This window comes from Ranitomeya variabilis, chromosome 5 (assembly GCF_051348905.1).
Source record: "Ranitomeya variabilis isolate aRanVar5 chromosome 5, aRanVar5.hap1, whole genome shotgun sequence".
Lineage (NCBI taxonomy): Eukaryota > Metazoa > Chordata > Amphibia > Anura > Dendrobatidae > Ranitomeya > Ranitomeya variabilis.
In genome coordinates this window covers 259,050,073-259,065,783 of record NC_135236.1, presented here as the reverse complement: position 1 = coordinate 259,065,783, position 15,711 = coordinate 259,050,073, and the positions used below count along the sequence as shown (strand labels likewise).

Sequence of the window (15,711 nt, the reverse complement as noted above, 5' to 3'; positions counted from 1 at the left end):
ATGGAGTTGTTTCTGATATGGGGTGTATTCATTTTTGCATCACCTAATTTTAGTAAAACTGAAGTTTTTAATGAAAGTTATATTATTAACCTTACATGTTCTGTAAAACTCAGTCTTGTCAAAATGTTGAAATTTGTTCTTGTATTCAGTGAGATTGATTCAAATCTTACTTTTCAAAGGGGTGTACTCATTTATGCTGAGTACTATATCGATAATTTGAAGACCAATCGTTATTTTACTTGCACACCTTCCACTTCGTGCTTGCAAGTGCTGGAGAGAAGACTCGTGTTATATTCTGGCAATATAACATCAGTATTTGACTTGCGCCATCCCCTTTTATGCCTCATCTCATAGTGGTGTTTCTTTCAGCATCAGGTGTACCTGGAAAAGGAAGCCGTACTCCTGATTTGGGACCCCCACCTGGAGGTAGTAGCTTATCTGACTTTTTTCTTTTTCATAACCAGTAGGCTAGAACAGAAATACTAATGTATTAATTCTATGGAAATAACCATATTTAAACTTTTACAGGCAATAATAGTCCACATGGGAGCCCAACCTCCTTGGATCAGAACATGCTGCTCACAATCATTGTGTCTCTTGGAGTTATAATGGTCTTAGTGGCTGTGGTCATCGCAGCCATATGTTCTCGGCGCTCCAGCTCCCATCATAAAAAGTGAGTACCGTAATATAGCTACTTTGTATGGTTCCATAATTAGTATATTTGGACTGCAGTCATTTCTAAATCTCTGTTATGAACCATGTGATATTTTTGACATCTCAAACATGTGTTTCATACATATTTTACGTTTGTTGAAATATAAATTTCTTGAACCACTTAACTGTTCATATTGACTTTGGTTATAAGGAAAAGGGCTGCATGTAAATCGGTGAATGGATCCCATAAATACAAGGGTAACTCAAAGGATGTAAAGCCTCCTGACCTCTGGATTCACCATGAGAGATTGGAGTTAAAACCAGTGGATAAATCTCCAGAGACTAATCCAATGCTAACAGACAGCACCTTGCCTCGATCACCACAAGACATCACCCCAGGAGACAGCACCACAGAAGGCAGCATTCACCAGCACAGCAATTCATACAGAGGTGATGAGAAACATGGTTTAGAGTATCCTGCATTGAGCAGGGGTTGGACACAGTGACCATGGCGGTCCCTTCCAACTCTTAACATTCTATGAACAAGGCTCACAATGAGGCATAATTATCAAGCTAAATGCACCAGTCTTTCATGACATGCACGTTATTTATGACATTTTTTACACCTTGTCTGACAAAAGGGCATAGGCTTGCTGAAAAAGGTATGGCTGATCGGAAAACGCGCAGGGCTTAATGGGCGATACAATGCACAAAAATGTGCACCAGAGTTGTGGCTCATATTTCTTGGACAAATAAGCCAAGTAAAAAGTGGTTTAAACTTTGACTTTAGTCTTAAAATTATACCAGTTTATCCAGTATCATGAACCAGCTTAATAAATATGGTGCATAAGACTTCTCTAGTCTGATGGTATTGTTTAAGGATTAGACCATTGATAAACATGCCTCATTGGGTTTTCTGATGAGGATGATGAAAACGTAGAGCTACATGGATGTATAAATAATTGTGTGCCCATTTTTCTTTCTAGGCCTGGAATCTGAGGATTCTGTGTCCTCACTTGCTGGACGACGAGGGATGAGACCTAAAATAATGATGCCGTTTGACTCGCAACCTCCACAACGTGAGTACTTGGATAGGGCACACATCTCTGTTTGCTGTGCCTGCTTGTCAGCTGTCGGGTATCTGCTTCTAAACTGCAGCTGTCTAACATCAGGCTAATTCTCAGGTCTAGAGCTGAAAAGTGCTATATGAGGTTTTGTCCGTCGATAAACAGTTGTTAAAGAAGGTCATATAGATAGCGGTGTTATTTATTGTGTATCTGGTATTGGATGTTCTCCATCATGATCGTGTCTTCCATATACTTTTACAGTCATAGGGCCATCTGCAAATTCTACCATATGGTTGTCTCCATCTGTGGTTCCACATATTCTTGTTCCCCACTTTTGTCTTTGATCCCATACTTGTGTGTATTTTCACTATCAGTTTCTAACCTCCGGCTCCTATTGTCTTGGTTACCATGCCACCATCCCCTACATCACTGCATTATGCAAGCATTCACCATTCTGTCTCTGTTTCAGCGGTTGTCAGTGCCCATCCCATTCATTCCATCGATAATTCTCATTTCCGTTCTGTACCTGGGTTCATGCTGCACGTGCTGGGTGGTGCTCCTCAGGCTACAGGTGAGAGAAAAAACAATATTGATATTAGTTGAGCATTCCTTTTTGTGGATTCCGCACATGACGTTTTGGGGTTTCCACTGTATTTTAAAGGGAATCTGTCACCGTGCCATTTAATCTGAGAGCTGCTTTATGTAGAGACAGAGGCCCTGATTCCAGTGATGTATGACTTACTGGGCTGCTTGCTCTAGTTTAGAGAAAAAACACTTTTTTATCAGCAAGATATTCACTAGAGGACTAGTAAACCTGTTGGCATTTTAGTCCTCCATCTCCGATTATCAGCTTTCTGCCTATGCACAGTGTACACAGAAAGCTGCCAATCAGTTGTGTGGGTGGGGTTATACAGAGCTCAGCATTTAGTGAATTGCTAGATCTGCAACAGTGATCTTTTAAAAGTTGCATCAAACAGCCCAGTAAATGATACATCACTGGAATCAAGGTCTCTGCTCCTACTTTATGTTTCTCCCAGATGGCATAGCAAATGCCTGGTGGCAGATTCCATTTAAGGGCTGAAAGTTTGGTCAGAGGTATTTTTTTAAAAAGCACTATAGAGAATACTGTACCTGGTTGCTTTTTTGCTGAAAATTCTGCAATATTGTTCACAAGATTTTAGTTTCTTTCCCTATCTTAGAAACAACTACTAGTGTCAACGTTGTTATTGGAAGCAAGTTATTAGTTATTTCACACCCTTGTAAAAATTGTAAATGACTAAGGCTACTTTCACACATCAGGTTTTAGGTTTCAGGCTAAATCCGGCAAATTTACAAAAAAACAGATCCGGCGTAAATTGTGAAAAACTGATGCACCGGATCCGTTTTTTAGCTGGATCCGGCTTTCTTTACTGCGCATGGATTTTTGACTTCCTGATTGCGGAAAGAGAGAGAGACCGAAAGAGAGAGACTGAAAGAGAGAGAGAGACCGAGACACCGAGAGAGAGAGACCGAGACACTGAGAGAGACCGAGAGAGAGACCGTGACACCGAGAGAGACCGAGACACCGAGAGAGAGACCGAGACACTGAGAGAGAGACCGAGACACCGAGAGAGAGACCGAGACACCGAGAGAGAGACCGAGACACCGAGAGAGAGACCGAGACACCGAGAGAGAGACCGAGACACCGAGAGAGAGACCGAGACACCAAGAGAGAGACCGAGACACCGAGAGAGAGACCGAGAGAGAGACAGAGAGAGAGAGACCATGCCAGAATCGAAAACAAAGCTTCTGGGCATGCTCAGTGTACAAAAAACGGATTCGGTAGCCGGAACCGTTCATTAACACATCCGTTCCATGCGTCTATTGGCACAAACGTCCCTTTAGGCTTTTTTGCCGCACAGAAAAAACGTTGCAGTGAATGTTTTTTGTGTCCGGCAAAAAAGCCTGAAGGGACGGATCCGGCCCAAATGGATGAAACTCATGCCCTTCAGGCACAATCCGGTGCTAATACAACTCTATGGGAAAAAAATGGATCCGGCGTGTAAAAAAAAACGGATCCGTTTTTTTAAAAAAAAATTGCCGAATTGTGCCTGAAACAAAAAACCTGATGTGTGAAAGCAGCTTAAGGATTGTGTTGTGCTTTGAATTTGATATTTCTGTGCCGCGCTGACATCGTGGTTCCTTCTCACCAGTGACTGATGGCTTGCATGAATACCTGGCAGCCATCAATGACTGCTGGGATGGATTCAAACTGAAGAAAATGTCAGCGCCACACCAAATAGTGAAAAGCAGCTCACATATTTATTCTGCCTTCTGTGGCAACGTTTCGGTCCGAAGACCTTTGTCAAGCCCAGTACACAGCATTTCTACCACCATTATATACCCATAAGCCCTCTCCTTTAATTAACCATCTATAGAAATACAATAGAAAAACATACATAACACAGTTCACATATGCACATAAAAAACAATTGTACATGAGTAGTAATCATTGCACCACCCCTTCTAACATAGATCAACTAACCCTGATCCCTCTTTTGCATACATCTTATTACCAAAACACAGAGATGAAATCCCAGTACATAGAATGTAAACAAACCGTTTGCTAGGATGGATTGGGACGGTCGTCCCCACGTTAATACAGAAGACTAAGGACTGGGAGATCACTGTATAGGACACAGAGTAGAGGGGATCAACATCAGAGTATGACAGTTCCACTTTTATTTATGATCCATTGAAACTACCGTATATACTCGAGTATAAGCCGAGATTTTCAGCCCAAATTTTTGGGCTGAAAGTGCCCCTCTCGGCTTATACTCGAGTCACGGTCGGCGGTGGGCGGGAGAGAGCGTGTCGCATACTCACCGTCCCACGGTCTTCGGTGCCGCAGCTCTTCCCCTGTTCAGCGGTCACATGGTACCGCTCATTAAAGTTATGAATATGGACTCCACTCCCATAGGGGTGGAGCCGCATATTCATTTCTCTAATGAGCTGTAACGGTGACCGCTGACAGAGGAAGAGGCTGCGGCACCCGGAGACCGTGGGACGGGCAGGGGGAGCGCCGGGACTAGGTGAGTATGTCATAGTTACCTGTCCACGTTCCACCCGCCGGGCGCCGCTCCGTCTTCCCGTCCTCTTGCTCTGACTGTTCAGGTCAGAGGGCGCGATGACGTACTAGTGTGCGCGCTGCCCTCTGCCTGAACAGTCAGTGCGGAGAGAAGCCGAGACGGGACGCTGAGGAGCTGCAAGCAAGAGAGGTGAGTATGTCGTTTTTTTTTTTCATTGCAGCAGCAGCATTATATATTGCACAGCTTTATATGGAGCATCTATGGGGCCATACTGAACGGTGCAGAGCATTGCATATGGCACAGCTTTCTATGGGGCAATGATCAGCGGTGCAGAGCATTGTATATGGCACAGCTTTCTATGGGGCAATAATCAACGGTGCAGAGCATTGTATATGGCACAGCTTTCTATGGAGCATCTATGGGGCAATAATCAACGGTGCAGAGCATTGTATATGGCACAGCTTTCTATGGAGCATCTATGGGGCAATAATCAACGGTGCAGAGCATTGTATATGGCACAGCTTTCTATGGGGCAATAATCAACGGTGCAGAGCATTGTATATGGCACAGCTTTCTATGGAGCATCTATGGGGCCATAATGAACGGTGCAGAGCATTATATATGGCACAGCTTTCTATGGAGCATCTATGGGGCAATAATCAACGGTGCAGAGCATTGTATATGGCACAGCATTCTATGGAGCATCTATGGGGCCATAATGAACGGTGCAGAGCATTATATATGGGGCAGCTTTATGTGGAGCATCTATGGGTCCATACTGAACGGTGCAGAGCATTCTATATGGGGCACAGCTTTATGTGGAGCATCTATGGGGCCATAATGAACGGTGCAGAGCATTATATATGGCACAGCTTTATAAGGAGCATCTATGGGGCCATAATGAACGGTGCAGAGCATTATATATGGCACAGCTTTATGTGGAGCATCTATGGGGCCATAATGAATGGTGCAGAGCATTCTATATGGCACAGCTTTATGTGGAGAATCTATGGGGCCATAATGAACGGTGCAGAGCATTATATATGGCACAGCTTTATATGGAGCATCTATGGGGCCATAATGAACGGTGCAGAGCATTATATGTGGCACAGCTTTATATGGAGCATCTATGGGGCCATAATGAACGGTATGGAGCATCTATTTTTAATTTTGAAATTCATCGGTAGCTGCTGCATTTCCTACCCTAGGCTTATACTCGAGTCAATAAGTTTTCCCAGTTTTTTGTGGCAAAATTAGGGGGGTCGGCTTATACTCGGGTCGGCTTATACTCGAGTATATACGGTACTTGAGATCTGGATTTAAGAAACAATGATTTACAAACTCTATAGGCCTATTATTGCCACCAACCATTTTTCCCGCAGTGCATTAAAAAATGAAATTAGGAAGCGGTTAAATATCTTTTAGTTTGGGCACACATGTGGCTGCCAGGCCTGTATATCACGCCACCTAGGCAGTCATCCTAAATATGCCCACATTAAAGGTACCTATAGGCTGCGCAATTACCATTATGCACTAAACTCTAAATCTGTCCACCTCCACTGCCACCGCCAGATAGTCACCACATACATGCGCTAAAGCAACTAAGCTCATATACAGATTGGGTATGTTCACACCTTCCGTTTGATCAGGATTTTAGCATAAATTCCATAAATCCTCTAACTATCCACATCCAGTGATAATGATTAGGGTATTTTATACTCTATTCATGTGAAGCTGAAAAAATGCTCTGATTTGATTGTGAAGTAGATAAAAATCATTTGTGAGAAGAACAGACAGTGTTCATTCTTCTCTAGGATGTAAACTGGGAAAAAAACTGCAAATTTGTCTCATCCAGACCCACAGAATGAGGAGAATCCATGTACTGATCCACCTACATATCCACTGCACAGAGCAAACATCCAGCGGTCATCCACTGGTGTCATGTATTTATGCCAATCTAGCCGTAATAAACCAAGCTTATTACAGACACACAGTATCACAGCCGAGGCCAGAACACGGGTACAGTATCCGAATCCAAAAGTGTCACATTTGTGCACCTATACAATATTCATGTTCCCTCTGTGCCCCCTTACAAAAATTGTCTCATTTTGAGCCTCCATACAGATGTCATGCTGTATAGCAACATGGCACTCCACATACATGTACGGGTGTGCGGGTAAGATGCCACTCCTTAGTTCACAAATAAAAAAAAAAAAACAAACACTTTTCTCCAAACAATTGCTTTGATATTACTTTATCAGACAACACTGATTTCACCTTCATCCAGTCAGTAAAGTGGAGAGTAACACAAAAGGGAGAGTTGGCATCTAATGATTAACCGCTTAAGGACTGGGGGAGATTTTTTTTTTTTTTTTTACTTTTCCCAGTATTTGTTAGTTGACCTTGCGATCGACTGATCGCTTGTACTGTACCCAGCAATACTATGGTATTGCTGTGTATAGCAAGAATTACGATCTCCTATGAAGGCTAGTCATGGTCTGGCTTGCACAGGAGCACTGTCATGACAACCACAGGGGTCTTCAGCAGATCCCTGGCCGTTATGGCAACCGTTCACTGCCCCGCGATCATATCACTGGCACGCCAATGGGCGAATAGAATAGTGTGTCCCCTGCAGGCATGCTGTCAGATTGACTGCAAAACTTGACAAGTTAACAGCGGCGGGTGGAGTCCTGCTTGATCCGCGGATGTTGGGGAAGAGTCAGGCGGCTGTATAACTCAGACAGGGATCGCAACTCAGTGCTCTGACTGGCCAGCGGCTATCCCATCCTGACCATGACGGCTGCATAGAAATACATGCAGTCACTCTTGGGTGGGGATAGCCGCTGACAAGTCCAAGCATTGCCCATCCCTGTCCCAGTTCTATTGCTTTCTGACTCTTAAATTAGCCATTATCATCTTCTAAAGGAAATCAATCATCTTGAGCTTTCATCAGACTCAGGAGACTGCATATTGCTCACGCTGTACGTCATGTTGTGAAGTGGTTAATGTGTATGCAATCCAAAGCAAACATACAAAATAACTTCAACTTTTCAATGCTATTGTTTTGGTGCTGTTTTTCTTTTCTAATTTGTGTACAAAAATCATGTCCCCTTTGTGCTCTCGTGCAATAATCTGGTGTCCTTTGTGACTCCAAGCAATACTCGTGTCCACCTTCATTCACCTGTACAATATATAAGTCCTCCTTTATGCCCCCATACAATGATTGTCTCTCTTTGAGTCCTCCCATGCTCAGATTTTTAATAAGAAATAATGAAAAAAAAATTCCATGACAAGCTTTGTGGTCCTCCTCCTCCTCCTCCTCCTCCTCTCTGCATCCTGGGCACTCCTGACCTTTGGTAGGCCACAGATCTAAAGCAGTGTAAGAGGCAGGGCAATGAGCCGAGGGCTGTCTGCTCTGCAACACGTCCACTTTCTGACGATTCAGTTAAAGAAGTTGTCTACTACTTGGACAACGTCTTGTTATACCCTAAGCCTGGCCCCGATAATATAATAAAGCCTATTCTCTCCTCCCGCGGGGTCGGCACTCGCTCACCCGAGGCTCCCACGCTGTTGTTGTGAGACTATCAGCGCCTCCTGTTGAATTGAGCATGAAGAGGAAGTCGGAGATCTGCTGCAGCCCGGACTTCGATTTTTCCGAAGGTAGAGACAGTGACACCAGCACTGAATGGGTCTCGGCATCACGTGTCACAACAACCGCACGGAAGCTTCGGGAGATGGAGTGCCAATAACGTGTGAATGGTGCCAGCACAGGAGGGGAGTATAGGCTTTATTATTTTATGAAGGCAAAACATTTTGATCAAGAAGGGGTTTGTCCTAGTAGTGGACAACCCCTTTAAAGGCAATATGTGGCCGGGAAATCGTGCGGGCCTCCTTCTCCTTCGGATCTGGTTGCAGTCAGTTTCTCAGTATTGTTATGTCACCGCTTTTCCCCTTTCAGTGTTTGGCAATTATACCACTTTTAGATCTATATCATAACACTTGGGCATATATATACTTTTTTTTATCGTTGGACTAACACTCCTATCTTTTAACCATTTAGAGTCTGTCCGTCACACTCCCAGCTGTGATACAGTAGTGGCTGCATCATCCTCTTCACAGACTGGTCCTGAAGACCCCGATCCCCCAGGAGGGAGTTTTCTGCCTGGTTCAATGGATGAAGATTCTGGTCCCGGCATTCCTACCGCACATATCAGACCATCTCATCCCTTGAAGAGCTTTGCAGTGCCAGCTGTTCCTGCGCCAGCGCCTGGCTCAGCCTATGAACCGTTGCCTAGCTCTCCGCTTTTGGCACAGCAAGGTAAATTGAAAGAATTCACAAAGTATAAGCTTATCCTGTATGCTTGCTTATCCTGTATGCTTGCTTATCCTGTATGCGTGCTTATCCTGTATGCGTGCTTATCCTGTATGCTTGCTTATCCTGTATGCGTGCTTATCCTGTATGCTTGCTTATCCTGTATGCGTGCTTATCCTGTATACTTGCTTATCCTGTATACTTGCTTATCCTGTATGCTTGCTTATCCTGTATGCTTGCTTATCCTGTATGCTTGCTTATCCTGTATGCGTGCTTATCCTGTATGCGTGCTTATCCTGTATGCGTGCTTATCCTGTATGCGTGCTTATCCTGTATGCGTGCTTATCCTGTATGCGTGCTTATCCTGTATGCGTGCTTATCCTGTATGCGTGCTTATCCTGTATGCGTGCTTATCCTGTATGCGTGCTTATCCTGTATGCGTGCTTATCCTGTATGCGTGCTTATCCTGTATGCGTGCTTATCCTGTATGCGTGCTTATCCTGTATGCGTGCTTATCCGGTATGCGTGCTTATCCGGTATGCGTGCTTATCCTGTATGCGTGCTTATCCTGTATGCGTGCTTATCCTGTATGCGTGCTTATCCTGTATGCGTGCTTATCCGGTATGCGTGCTTATCCGGTATGCGTGCTTATCCTGTATGCGTGCTTATCCTGTATGCGTGCTTATCCTGTATGCGTGCTTATCCTGTATGCGTGCTTATCCTGTATGCGTGCTTATCCTGTATGCGTGCTTATCCGGTATGCGTGCTTATCCGGTATGCGTGCTTATCCAGTTGTGTCTTTGTGTGATTTATTTTGCTGTATTTCCAGCTTCCTCTGCGCTCTCAGTGAAAACTGCATCACTTGGGACCTTGGGAAGGGTTCGCCCTCCACTTCAGGTTACGGTGCCCAGTGCCCCTGAACCACTAGAGACCAGCAGGATGCTTGAGGGCTCAGAATGTGTATGTATATTCTTCTTCCACTACCTTTTTATTAGAGAATTTTTTTTAATATTAAACATATTTTGTAATACATATTTAATATAAGCATGTTCGCTTTTCACCATCACTTTGTGTGTCTTCATCTTTGCGTGGTGGTCCAGTTGCTGATTTCCCCCATTTAGTTGAAATAAGGGAAGATATCAATACAGGTTTGCACAAATCAGAGGCACATTGGATTAAGAAGAACATCTTTCAGAGGCTTTTAGTCGGTGCTTCTTGATAGCAGCAGGTTTTTCAGAGAATTCCAAAAAAAAGTGTCAATGGCAATAAAAAGAATTAATGATAAGACTTCACTCTAAAGGAAATATTAGAACTTCTATTTTTGCTTTAATAATTATATAATCATTTATTTTAAAAACAATATAAATAAACCTGCATCTATTATATTTCTGCAGCCACTGAGGCTGCCATTTTTATTTGCTGGTGCTTAATTGTCTGACCACTTCACTCATACATCACAGATACGGCCGCCCCAGGCCATAGGAACCTGCCTTCAGTATCCGACTGCATCTCACACACTGTGGCTGCCTCAGCTGGGAACTGGGCTGTCCAGTCCAAAGCTGTGGGGGGAGCCAGGTGCCATTTTTTGCTTCCCGTAGCTGTGCTCTAAGATACAATTTTCCCCCTGTCACAGCTCAGTGTTCAGTAGTGAGCGGTGACAGGTGGTGCTGGGCAGTCACCGCCACAGCCGTGCCCTGAGCAGTGAGAACAGTGCTACGGTGCTGACGTCTTCCAGTGGTGAGGACAGCTCGGTAGCCGGACATGAGCAGTACAGTGTCAGTCTGCTGACCTGTGCTCACCGCCGTGTTCAGAGCACAGTAAAAAAGAAAAAATCATCATGCTGCTGTGCCCTGAACACTGCCTTGGCTGTGCTCAGTCAATGTAAAAACTCATTCAGAAATCTTTACATTACAGACATCTGAATGAGGTTTTACTCTGACTGAGCAGAGCCACGTATCTAAGCCCCGTCATGTGTGATGCAGTCTGCTGAGCCGTATAGCTAAGCCCATCATGTGTGAAGCAGCCATGTATCTAAGTCTGATGTGTGATGATGCAGGGGACAGAGCAGAGCCACGTATCTAAGCCCCATCATGTGTGATGCAGTCTGCTGAGCCGTGTATCTAAGCCCATCATGTGTGAAGCAGCCATGTATCTAAGCCTGTTGTGTAATGCAGGGGACTGACCAGAGCCACGTATCTAAGCCCCGTCATGTGTGATGCAGTCTGCTGAGCCGTGTATCTAAGCCCATCATGTGTGAAGCAGCCATGTATCTAAGCCTGTTGTGTAATGCAGGGGACTGAGCAGAGCCACGTATCTAAGCCCCGTCATGTGTGATGCAGTCTGCTGAGCCATGTATCTAAGCCCATCATGCGTGTTGCAGTATACTGATCCGTGTATCTAATCCTGTCATATGTTACACAGGTTGCTGAGCCATGCATGTGTGACACAGGCTGTATAGATAATCCTACCATGTGGGATACAGAGAAACTATTGAAGAATACAGTGGGTTCATCCACTTGTAAAATTTCTAAATAAAGAAGTTAGTATCCATTAAAAAAAAAAAACACTTTTGGTGGTTTCACAGACGATCACTTTACTCACCAACAAAGTGGCTGCTGATCCTAAACTTCATCCTCCCTTGTCCTTTTGCAAACCGCCACAAATGGAGGGAAGCAGTGACATTAGACCCATGGAGCAGATCTGCTTTTATTGCAGTCATAATGCGAGCTCGCACTACACTAGGTTTTCATGGCAAATTTCAACAGCTGCTCCCCCTGGTGTTTCTACGTTTAAAATATAAAAACGTTTTTGTTTTTCATATTTTATACAATTAAAAAATTTTTTTTTTATTAAAACATTAGTACTTTTTATTTTTTCAGTTGTTGCAAAAAAAAAAAATAAAATTCCCTTTAAATTATGCTTTTCTAGTACATACATAATTAACGTAAAAAATGCTTACATTTATTTCCGGTCATCAATAGTAAATGTAGGAAGTGTAGTTTCTTTCAAATTTTCTTCAAATTCTTTTTTTTTTTTTTTTTTTTTTTTTATCCATTGACTCTATTTTCGTTTTATTTTCAAGAAACTTCTTTTGCTATCACGAAGCACAGACTAACTGCCTTTGACAGATATTATTTTTAATATTATGAGCCTTTGATATCTGCAATATTTTAATTCATACATATATACATATATGTGTATGTGTGAAGAATATTGCAGATTTCTGAATCAAATCGATATTTGATGTGACTGTCCATTGCCGATCAAACAATTATTCTAGGTTACCTTGCATGCAGTTTTTGAATGAATTCAGCAGGAAGGTTGTTCCAAACATTTTGGAGAACCAACCATAGTTGTTCTGTGGATGAAGACTTGTGCCAATCCATCTGCCTCTTTATGTCATCCCATACAAACTCGATGTTGATCAGCACTTTTTGGAGGCCAGATCATCACTTCCAGGACTCCAAAGGTCATTGTTCCGCTGCAGAATAAATTTATATCCAATTATTTGCCTCCCAAATGATATTGCATTTCTCAGCATTTACAAAACCATTCATCCTAAGAAAATCTAAAAGCTTTATTTGCCGAACTGCAACCTCAAACTTGAAATAAACCTCCATCATGATTCACTGTTGCCTGCAGACACTCATTATTGTTCCGCTCTCCACCCCGTCACTGAGCAAGCTGCCTTCTGGTATAGTCATTTTGTCTCATCAGTCCGGAGCACATGCTGCCATTTTTCTGCACTCCAGATTTTGTTTTTGTGTATAGTTGAATTACTTGGCCTTGTTCCCATATCAAAGGTATGACCTTTTGGCCACATATCTTCGGAGAAGTCTGGCCAAAAGTGGTCTTCATAGAACGGTAAATTGGTTTGGTTTTGTCCCACTGATTGCTGTCAGTTGTGCTTACTTCCCTTTGAAATCAGAAGATGTCCATGCCTATGTTTGGTTGCACTATTCTTCTTTGGCCGACCACTGAATCTCGTTGCCATTTTATTGGTGTCCACCATGTTAAGAAATACATATACTTAGGGAGGCATCTGACTGGCTCCAAATTTATTCTGATGCTGGACATTGACCCCAAACATACAGCCGATTTGATTGAGTTATCCAAAGTGAAGAACAAGGAGTCCTTGAAGTGAAGATACGGCCAACACAAAACCCTCATCACAGCCTCAGTACCTCATTGGTACTTCATGAAGAGGCAGAAGCTTTTATGCAAGCCTGCATCCACACAAGATCTGTGGTTAGTTATCCCAAGATGTTTGGAACAACCTCCCTGCCGAGCTCCTTTTAAAACTATATGAAAGTGTACCTAGAAGAATCAGTGCTGTTTTGAAGATTAAGGGTGGTCACACCAAATATTGATTTGATTTATATTTTTTCGTTCATTCACTTTGCACTTTAATTGATACAATTTGTTGCTTTTTTTCCTCTTAGAGCTATGAACCAGACGAGCTAAGCAAAGAGATGGCTCACCTTGAAGGCCTGATGAAGGATCTGAACGCCATAACCACAGCATGAAAGAACACATCCCCACCACAGAGGCATACTTGACACTGTATGGACAGAGGCAGTTCAGCCCTTCAAGGGCCTTTTGTGCCACACCAAAATGTACAGACTAGAAGCAAGTGGGGAGCCCAGGCTGTTTCTACTGTGGCAACCACCAAGGGCTGAGGCCTGGTATTCTGTACCTTATTTCCTCTGATTTATAAGATTTTTGCGGGGTTTATATGAAACAAAAAAGAGAAATTTTATGTAATCCATGGAGGAATATTGTGTATTGCCATTGCTTTTGTTCTTTTTACCGCGGATGGGTCATCACCCTGTTGCTGTGGCTCAGTATTACGCCCCACGTTGTGGCCAGCAGGAATTCAAAAGGACGGTTGTATTTTGTGCAGTGTTTCTAGGCTGCAGAGCACATCAGTTGGCAGCAACTCCCCCTCCAGCCTCTGTGAGACTTAAAACAGTGTTACTCCCCCACCATTCCTAAATTTTGGCTAGATGTTTTTTCCACATCTCCGTCCATTTTGAAGGCTTGAGACCTAATGAGCTAACTGTATTGAACTGCTGCAGCTAGATGGAGGCTCGGATCTGTGCAGAACATGTGAGCTCTAAAGACGGAACAGTTTCCTCATTTGCTAACACGGAGAAGCCTTTGGTCATACCTGTCAGTAGTGGCTACGAGAAGAGACATAAAGGAGCCTTCTTTTAACAAAGCTGGTTTCAGCACTTTCACATATCAAATTTTCCATCTTGTGTGACTTCCTTGTGTTGTAAATGAAATCCACCATCCCCACATATCCTTCTGTATATTGTCCTATTCTCCACTGCACCCTGTCTTTTCTGTACAGAAATTCATTTTTTTTATTGCTTTCTCTGTAGTGTTTAGAATGTATCTTTTTATTGTGACTTTTTTTTATAACATCATGATTATTATTTGGTATTGGATTTCAATACACTTTTTTATTCAATCAAATTGTTTTCCATGGTCTTGTATGCTGTTGTATTCTGACAGCCGAACATGTTGACAGTTCTTTATCGGGAGCAATCGCACCTACACATGTAAGCATTAGGTATGTCCTATAGTTCTTGATCCAAACAACTTCTTATAAGCTTACAAGTGGTTGGTTTAACCCTTTCAAACAAAACCCTGTTTTCACTTTCCTGACCAGGCCAAATTTTTCAAATCAGATATGACATGTCACTTTGTATTTGTATTAACTTTAGAATACTTTCACATGTCCCAGCTATTCTGAGAATTTTTTTCAGGACATTGTACTGTGTGGTAAATTTTAGGTTGATCTGATTTTTGCTTATTTATGAAAATATCAGAAATTTTACAATTTGAAATATTTTTAAACTTTTAGGGTAAGTTCACACAGGGTGTTTTTGCTGCGTTTTTTATGCTAACTTTCAGCTGCTTTTTACAGTACCAGCAAAGCCTCTGAGATTTCAGAAATCTCATGCACACACATTGTTTTTTTGTGTGATCAGTATTTTGTGCTTTGCTGCGTTTTTGGGACATAGTGCATGTCACTTCTTTCAGCGTTTTTCCAGTGTTTTTCCAACGTTTTCCACCCATTGACTTGAATGGATGGGGAAAAAACGCTGCTAATACCCAAGGTTGACGTTTCTTGCACCGTATTTGCTGCAGAAAAGTGAAGGACAGCCGGATGTGACGTCACACTCGGCTCTGCTACCTCTGGATGGCAGGCTGCATGATTCGTCCATGCAGCCTATCATCCAGCAGAGTGGACCCGATCCCCATTCACTTGAAGGGGGGCCGTACATTACAGTGTTTGATACGCTGTCATATGTATGACAGCCCGGCAAACACCGCTTCTAATCAGCGGGGAAATCATCCCCGCCGGTCAGAGAGCCACGGATCCCCGCTGTCAGAAGACAGTGGGGAGCGCTCAGCTGTGATCGGAGGTATAAACTTCACTTCCGTTCACTGGTGTCAGCTGATGGGATTACTGCTCCCATCATCTGACACCTACAGCCGCTAATTACAGTGAGAGCAGGAGCAGCGGATGGGAGTTTTCATCTGCCGCTCCTACACTATAAATAAATAATTTAAAAAAAAAAAGCGGTGTGGGTTCCCC

At 43.1% G+C, this 15,711-nt stretch overlaps 1 protein-coding gene across 11 annotated transcripts in view; it reads left to right on the top strand.

The window, feature by feature from the left end:
• NEO1 (neogenin 1) overlaps positions 1-14,582 on the top strand; it is a 175,527-nt gene extending 160,945 nt beyond the window's left edge. For 8 of the 11 annotated variants that reach the window (XM_077264145.1, XM_077264149.1, XM_077264148.1 and 5 more), the window contains 8 exons: positions 370-426; positions 529-673; positions 866-1,104; positions 1,641-1,733; positions 2,191-2,292; positions 8,850-9,107; positions 9,931-10,061; positions 13,544-14,582. In XM_077264145.1, the coding sequence (XP_077120260.1) occupies positions 370-426; positions 529-673; positions 866-1,104; positions 1,641-1,733; positions 2,191-2,292; positions 8,850-9,107; positions 9,931-10,061; positions 13,544-13,627 (1,109 nt within the window). In that variant the 3' untranslated portion in view covers positions 13,628-14,582. The remainder of the gene's footprint in view (positions 1-369; positions 427-528; positions 674-865; positions 1,105-1,640; positions 1,734-2,190; positions 2,293-8,849; positions 9,108-9,930; positions 10,062-13,543) is intronic. The other 3 variants (XM_077264151.1, XM_077264152.1, XM_077264147.1) reach the window with 1 other exon arrangement.
• The last annotated feature ends 1,129 nt before the right edge of the window (positions 14,583-15,711 follow it).